Source organism: Labeo rohita, chromosome 8, assembly GCF_022985175.1.
Source record: "Labeo rohita strain BAU-BD-2019 chromosome 8, IGBB_LRoh.1.0, whole genome shotgun sequence".
Lineage (NCBI taxonomy): Eukaryota > Metazoa > Chordata > Actinopteri > Cypriniformes > Cyprinidae > Labeo > Labeo rohita.
The window spans coordinates 37,212,465-37,221,589 of NC_066876.1; the positions used below are offsets into that span (position 1 = coordinate 37,212,465).

Here is a 9,125-nt window from a genome sequence, read left to right on the forward strand (position 1 = left end):
TTAAATTGTGATTTGACATGCATGTTGTGCATTTGTAAATACCCGTCTTGCAGTTGAATGATTGTGCCTGTGTGATCGACAGGAGCTGGAAATGCAAGCTCGTCTCCACGGCATCTCGTCGTCTCAGATCTCTGATGCCGCGCTGACCCAGACGCAGACTTTAACTCTGGATCACAACCCCAGCGCTGACCTCTCCAAGACCCTTCTGTCCCTCAACCAGACCACGCCCTCTACTTTCTTATCTCCGCCTTCTTCCACCTCCTCGGTGGGCGGGACGGTCACCAGCCCTCTGGACCTCGGCACGCTCAGCTTCAGCGAGCTGGACGACCCCGCGGCCTCCGTGTTCAACCCAGCCCTGATGGCGGATATGGGCTTAGGGGATATTTTGATGGACGACAGCGGCGCTCTATCGCCCGTAGGGGGCGCCGATCCCCTGCTTTCCTCGGTTTCCCCCGGAGCGTCCAAAACGAGCAGTCGTAGAAGTAGCTTCAGCATGGAAGAAGACTTGTGACGTCCTCAATTCGGACGATAGTTTACACGTTGCGAATCCTGCTTGCGCGCTCCATTGTCGGCCAGTAGAGGGCAGTGTAATCCTAAAGTTTTTAGTAATCGCTGTACTGTAGAAGTCTGAGATCCTCAAGACTTGACGCAAGTATAGAAAGACTTCGGGAGCAGACGCTGACGTTTAGACCCTTGTTTATCATCTGGACCTCGGATAAATCTATAGAAGAATATATGTACATAGAGTAGATTTAGTGCTAAACATCTATTTTGTGTTTTTAATATGCAGTTGTTTGAGAAGTAGCACTATATATTAACTCGTGCACACTCACATCATGAATTTATTAGACATGTTGGGGGGGAAAAACCCTGAATAGCAAAATAAATGAGTGTTTTTAGATTCAAACCTCACTCATGTAGTGGCCTCCAGAAGTATGAGACTTCAAACCTGGAATACGCATGATTTTAAATCATAAATGAAGCATTAAAAAATAGATTCTGCACTTAAAAGACAAAGCAAATACTGAGAACTTTTAAATTATTATGCTAATAATATACACTATCATTCAAAAGTTTGCGGTCAGTAAGTATGTTTCAGAAATTAATACTTTTATTCAGAAATTATGCATTAAATTGATCAAAAGTGACAGTGAAGACATTTACGCTACCAGTCAAAAGATTTTTAATGTTTTTAAGGAAGTGTTATTTGCTCACCAAGTCTGCATTTATTTGATCTGAAGTACAGCAAAAACAGTAACATTTTTGAAATATTTTTATTATTTAAAATAACTTTTTAACTGTAAAATAACTGCTACTCAGCTGTTTTCAACATAATAATAATAATAAATATTTTTTGAGCAGCAAATCTTAATATTCGAATGATTTCTGAAGGATCATGTGACTGGAGTAAAAATTCAGCTTTGAAATCACAGAAATAAATTACAATTTAAAACGTAATCAAATAGAAAACAGTTATTTTAAATAGTAAATATATTTAAAAAGTTTACTGTTTTTGCTGTACTTCAGATTAAATATATGCACTTTAAAAAAACATTAAAAATCTTACTGTTCAAATACTTTTGACGCATAGTGTACAATGTTACAAAAGCTTTCTAACGTGATAATTGATCAGTTTTCACAAAAATATAAACTTCAATATAAAAATGTAATATTGAAATATATATATTTTTAACATTTGTAATAATAAGATGTTTCTTGAGCTGCAAATCAGCATATTAGAATGATTTCTGAAGAATCATGTGACGCTGAAAACTGGAGTAATGATGCTGAAAATTCAGCTGCGCATCACAGGAATAAATTATATGTTTAAACAGTAAAACATAATTTAAAATTATAATAGTATTTCACAGTATTGGTGTTTTTACTGTATTTTTGATCAAATAAATTAGTTTAAAAACATTAAACAATCTTACTTAACCTAAACTTCTGAACAACAGTGTAATTTCCCATTAAAAATGTTATATTAAATCATAAATGTCTCATATTTTTGGAGCAGGCTGTATGTCAGTGTTTACAATAGTAGCTCATCAAAACAAAAGGGACAGTTGTGTTTTATTTCCCTTTTTTTTTAATGTGTGAGTGTGTGCATCTGCACGTCGTACATCCGTGCGTTTGATAAAGGTGGCAGTAAACCTGTTTCCAAACCTGCTTTTAATGTCCTCAGGAAAAAGCAACAGACAGAAAAGAGAACATCCTGTTCAGCTCGGCTTTCATTTCCTGCTGGGCTTTTTGCGTTCTTCTGCGAAACTGGTGTTTGATTATGGAGCAAATTAAATCCAGCTTCACGTGGAGGGGCTGAAAGCTTTACAGGGATCACTAGCGGCACGAAGAAACACTCCAAGAGTCAAAAATAGCGTTTGTATCATGATCAGTAAGTCATCAAAATAAATGAACCAATTTTAACTTGAGCTAAAATGACACATGCACAGCCAATTTGATTTTTAAAACGTACTGAAAAATTGAAGTTAGCAACTGAATGTTTTTAAGTTGAAGTAGGTAGAATTAGTTTCCAATAAACCTACTGTATTTGTGCCATTAAGTTGTTCTCTGGTTAAATCAGTGGTCATGTGCTGATCTCAGATTGTCTATGCAAGTACTTTCATAGTGAAGTAGCGGAGGTTTATGTGAGCGGGCGACAGTCGTGTTTCCTTTGACATTCAAAGACCTTTCAGCTCAGAATCTTGTTCTTGTTCTCTGCCGGAGAGTAACCAATCATTACCATGAATTTCTTACTGCAGTCCAACATCTTTACATCCCCCAGCAGGATTATGACGACATTCAGAAGTTGTTTTTGTTTTCACAAAGACTCATTATGCTATGAATGCCTTTTATATATGCTTATAGTCAGATGCTGTTTTATAGACCTGTTTTTGAGCTGAAAAGCAAAGGAAATTGGAAGAAAACCGTTTGTTTTTTATGAATCTGTACAGTGAGATATGACTGAGTTGATTTACTGGATTACCATGTTGGTTTTGGCATTGATTTTAATATATATATATTTTTTTTAAATTAGTGCTGTTAAATCGATTAATCGCATCCAAAATGAAAGTTTGTGTTTGCATTACACACATACATGTATATATTTAAGAAATACTTACGTGAATATACATAAACACACTACTAGTCAAAAGTTTTTTAAAAGTAAGATTTTTAGTGTTTTAAGTCTCTTTGCTCATCAAGCCTGCATTTATAATATAAGTACAGCAAAAACAGTACAATTTGGAAATATTTTTACTGTTTTAAAATAAAGTTTTCTATTTGAATATATTTAAAAATATAATTTATTTCCGTGATTTCAAAGCTAAATTTTCAGCATCATTACTCCAGTCTTCAGTGTCACATGATCCTTCAGAAATCATTCTAATATGCTGATTTGCTGCTCAAGAGGTTTTTATTTTATTATTATTATTATCAGTATTTAAAACAGTTGCATATATATCATTAAAAGCTTTGAGTCAGTATATATATATATATATATATAATTTTTTTTTTTTTTTTTTTTTTTTTTAAATTTTTGTAAAAATATTTTTTTAATTTTAAAAATTAATACTTTTATTTAGCCAGGATGCATTAAATTGATTAAAAGTGATCATAAAGACATTTTTAATGTTACAAAAGATTTTTATTTTAGATAAATGCTGTTCTTCTGAACTGAAAAAAATTCAGTTTTCAACTTAATAATAATAATAATAATAATAATAATAAAGATTTTTCGAGCAGCAAATCAGCATATTAGAATGATTTCTGAAGGATCATGTGACTAGTGTAATGATGCTAAAAAATCAGCTCTGATCACAGGAATAAATTACATTTTAAAATATATTCAAATAGAAATCAGTTATTTTAAATGGTAAAAATATTCAAATTGTTACTGTTTTTATTGTAGTTTGGATTAAATGCAGGCTTCTTGACTTCTTCAGAAAACATTAAACTGTTCAAAAACTTTTGACTGGTAGTGTATATGATTTCTATTACATGAAAATATAAATATATATCATCTATATTTCTTAAATATATATATATGCATGTGTGCATATTTATATATACATATTAATATACACAGTAAACATGTAAACACAAACTGTTATTTTGGATGCGATTAATTGCGATGAATTGATTTGACAGCACTATTTCTTCTATATACAGATCTGAAAAGAGAAGGACTAGTTTTATTGTGTACGTTAGCAATAGCAACTTGGGAAACTACTGTAGTTATGCAACATTACAGCTCATCTATGTGTTGATGTTTCCTCGTGAACTGTAATATGTGTATATATATATACATTATAAGCTGATTTACCACAGTGGCTAACATACATTCGGCAAAGAGTTTTTAGTTTTTATGACATATATGAAGTTATATCTTCTATTTAATATTAAACGATATATTTTCACTGCTGTTTACTGGAAAATAAAACTGAATTGCATTAATCTCCACAGTGATGGATGGTTTTAGTTTCTGGTGAAGAGGGAAAGATTTACTTTTCTAAACAATGTGTAGAAAATACCTTCTAGAAAAATTACAAAACACAAAAAATCACTTGTAAATCTCTTGTCATGCTATTATCACCAAATATTGGATTCAGATCGTTTCCTTTCTTGTTTTGCTTTTAGGAACTGATTAGTCACAGGTCTCATTCATCGGAGCAGTTTTTGAGCGACAAGGCATTATTTGTGGATACTTTTGTTGATATTCTCTCAAAAACTGAGGTCTGTGATCAGTCAGTTGCAAAAAAGAAAACCAAAACCTGTGTTGATTGAAAGAAATGTTGTTAAAATCCAATATTTGTGATAATATAGCATAACTAGCAATGTAAAATCTCCCAGTTTAGATTTGGGATCTATGCAATCCCCGTATTGTCGCGTCCTGTGGCTTTAAGGTGGTTTTGTCTCTTGTAAAGACGTCTGACGTCTTAAAATGTCCACAGCTGGTGTTCAGCGTCCTCCTGAGATCATTGACCGTAGGGAATCATCTGTTCGGTGGCTGAATTATTGAGTACTTTTGAGTGTATATATTTCTTTGAAGCCTGTATGTTGGATGTCCAGTGTTGGGATTTGGGCATTTCTTGTGTTTTTGGAGGTTGTGGTGCAGATTCTGCCTGTTGAAGTGTCCTCAAGTCTGCCATCAGTTGTGTGGTCGGTGCTGTTGAGAGCTACAAATTGTCTACGAATTCAGTATAAATCCTTACAATTGACTGTATAACTGTCCTGCAGGAAACTAGAGAAGAATTGGACTGCGTTTACATTCATCTCATGAATATGTATTTGATAATTTCCTGTAGATGTCCACTGTCCGGTCAGACTGGAGCTAAGGGAATTTTTGTTTGTCGTTTCTTCTGTGTCTCATAATGCCCACAGTGCTTGTGGATGTTTGTTCCTGTATTTTCTTAGCAACACTGAAACAAGCAACAGTTATTCTGATTTCTTTTTGTACTCTTCAATATATAGTTTTTTTTTTTTACTTTTTAGGAAAAATGTATAAATAAAGTTGTAAAACAGCTATGCATTTGCCTGAGTGTTATTTCTTTTTTTTTTAAAGTAATATTCTGTATTATTTTCTACATAAGAAAATTATAGTAAACCGCAAAATTAAAATGCTAAGTATGATTTACACTTTTCAGGATCATTCAGGCGTCAGTTCGACCCACAAAACATAGCAAAGGTGAAGAGGTCCAGGTCAGTTTATGTATTCATGTATTTGTGTTTCTATTTATTAATTCATTCGGTGCTTTTCTTTTACATCTCTATTGTCTATTACTTTTTATTATTTATTTATTTATTATCATTGTTTCTCTTCAGATTCTCATTACTGCAATACAGTAATATCCTGTCAGGACTCAATTCGTATTATTTTTTAAAATTATTAAATATTATTTGTATTTATTTACGTATGTATTTATTTAAAATATTTATTTTGAGCTTTTCTTTTACTTGTTTATTTATTTATTTATTTATTTATTGTAAATCTCATTAATATTACTGCATTACAGTAATATCATCTTGTCAGGACTCCATTAGTATTATTTTTAAAATATTAAATAATATTATTATTATTAATTTATTTAAAAAAAAAATACTTTGAGCTTTTCTTTTACTTCTTTGTTTATTATATATGTATATGTATATATATATATGTGTGTGTGTGTGTGTGTGTGTGTATATATATATATATATATATATACATATATATATATATACTACCGTTCAAAAGTTTGGGGTCAGTACATTTTTATTGTTTCTTTTTCTTTTTTTTTTTTTTTTTTTTTTTTTTTAAGAAATTAATACTTTTATTCACCAAGGATGTATTAAGTTAATAATTAAAATTTTATTAAAAGTTAATAATAAATAATTTACATTGTTATAAAATATTTATATTTTGAATAAACACTGTACTTTTTAAACTTGTTATTCATGAAAGAATCCTGAAAAAAAAAAAAAAAAATCACAGGTTCCAAAAAATATTTGGCAGCACAGCTGTTGATATTATCCAACATTGATCATTCTAATAATAAATCCGCATATTAGAATGATTTCTGAAGGATCATGTGACACTTAAGACTGGAGTAACAGCTGATAAAAATTCAGCTTTTCATCACAGGAATAAATTCTATTTTAAAGTATGTTAAAATAAAAAACATTATTTTATATTGTAAAAACATTTTGCAATATTACTGTTTTTTTTCTATATTTTTAATCAAATAAATGCAGCCTTGATGAGCATAAGAGACTTCTTTAAAGACTATTACAAGTCTTACTGACCCCAAACTTTTGAACCGTAGTGTATATATATGTAAAATAAACAACAAATTAAAAGTTTTTTTTTTTTTAAATAAATCTCATTAATGCTTCTCTTCGGATTGTCATTACTGTAATACAGTAATATCATCTTGTCAGGACTCAATTAGCATTCATTTAATTTTTTTTAAATTATTTATTTATTTATTTATGTTTATTTATTTCGAGCTTTTCTTTTATTTCTTTTTTATTATTTATTTATTTTTGTAAATTCTCATCAGATTCTCATTACTGCAATACAATAATATTGTTAAGACTCTAAACTCTTTAATAATGTTTAAAATTATTAAATATTATTTTTATTTATTTTTAAAAATGTTTATTTTGAGCTTTTACTTCTTATTTTTGAATTAATTGTCAATTAGTATTATTTTCAAAATTATTAAATATTTGTATTTATTTATTTATTTATTTAAATAATATTTATTTTGAGCTTTTACTTCATTTTTTTTGTAAACCTTATTAATGATTCTCATCAGATTATCATTACTGCAATACAGTAATATGATTAAGACTCTAAACTCTAAGACTTTAAACTCTTTATTAATATTTAAAATGATTAAATGTTTTATTAAATTTTTATTTACTTAATATTTAGTTTGAGCTTTTACTTCTTTATTTTTATTTTTTTTGCAAACCTTATTAATGATTCTCATCAGATTCTCATTACTGCAGTACAGTAATATCATTTAGTAATATCAGTTAGTATTATTTTCAGAATGATTAAATATTATTATTTGTATTTATGTTTGTATATATGTATTTATTTAAAATATTTGTTTTGTGCTTTTCTTTTACATCTTTATTGTTTATTAATATTATTGTTTAATTATTTTTATTATTTTTTTTATAAATCTCATTAATGATTCTCATCAGATTCTCATTACTGCAGTACAGGACTTAATTAGTATTATTTTTTTAATTAAAATAAATACATTTAAGGCCATACAACAAATGCATTTTTAGTTTATTTACATTTGTAACTTAAATAAAACTTTTTTTTCTGCATTACAGTAGTAAACAAGATCTTCTTGTAATGAGACCAGGGGAAGAAAATGTGCTTAATTGTTGTTGGGGGAAAAAACTAAACTGCAAAAATGCAAAAAGTCTTCATTTTCATTATGTAAAATATATTTTTTTATTTTGATTTAGAGTGAAATATGACCCACACATGCACTGTAAGAAAATGGAAAAAGTGTGAAAATTTACATGGACAAATCTTTTATTTTATTTTATTTTATTTTATTTATTTTTATTTTTATTTTTATTTTTTTATTGGAATTCACCTAATATCACCTGTACAGGGTTTTATTTAACCCTATTTTTGAGTTGCTCATTGCAGGTGTTTGTCCAGCAGAGGTCAGTAATAACTCACGTCTTTCTGTGTCACTTATGGCACCACATTTCAATAAACTCGTGTCTTTATAAACTTGCCAAGTAGGTTAATTAGTTTGGTCTTGTTAGTAAAACTACAGGGAATGTTATTTAATTGTCAAACGCTCTGCGCCTTCCTGTTGTGTGTGGGTTGTGCGTGCCATTGTTTGTGAAACGGGGCGCTGAATGTGTGTTGTTTTAGTCTGACCACAGTATAACAGCATATTATTGTTATTCCAGCTCTCCTCCTCCTCCTCCTCCTCCCTGCTATAAAATGTGTTTCTGTTTCTTCTGAAATCTCACTTGCCCATATTAACTGTTGTTAGTTTTGGACGGAGCTTCGCGCCCACCCGCAGGCCTGCCCGGGCCGCACTGCATTCTGGGTAGATTTTCTCGATTGTGTGTTTTAATAGTTCACTTGATCCTTCATCAGGGAGCGGGAGTGGCGTTTTTTTTTATCACAGATAGGATATAAAACACTCGGACGGGAAGTGTCCGCTTTGTTCTGAGACGAGATGCCAACTGGGCTGTTTTTATTAGCACTTTGTGGCAGGCCAAAATAATTCTCCAAGTGTGAAAATAATCAGATTCCCAGAGTAACTGAACCATAAATCATAAATGAATCACCGGTAATAAAATTGAGGCCAAGCGGTATAATTAAAACCAAGCAAATGACTTATGACTTTTAATTAATATCTAATTAAGTTATGTTTTTGTTATTGTGATATTTTAATGTCAAATATCATAATATATTTATATATTTATTTATATATTTAAAGTAATATTTTTTATTTCTATCTATCTATCTATCTATCTATCTATCTATCTATCTATCTATCTATTTTAATTATTTATTGTTAATGTGTTAATTATACATATGTTAATGGTAATATTTAAATAATATTTAATATTTTGTTTGAATTAATATTTTAATT

At 30.0% G+C, this 9,125-nt stretch overlaps 1 protein-coding gene across 2 annotated transcripts in view; it reads left to right on the plus strand.

Annotated features, from left to right (window-relative positions):
• Nucleotides 1-5,521, plus strand: part of tfe3a (transcription factor binding to IGHM enhancer 3a) — a 26,640-nt gene extending 21,119 nt beyond the window's left edge. For both annotated transcript variants that reach the window (XM_051117033.1, XM_051117034.1), the window contains exon 10: nucleotides 83-5,521. In XM_051117033.1, the coding sequence (XP_050972990.1) occupies nucleotides 83-511 (429 nt within the window). In that variant the 3' untranslated portion in view covers nucleotides 512-5,521. The remainder of the gene's footprint in view (nucleotides 1-82) is intronic.
• Nucleotides 5,522-9,125: the final 3,604 nt, after the last annotated feature.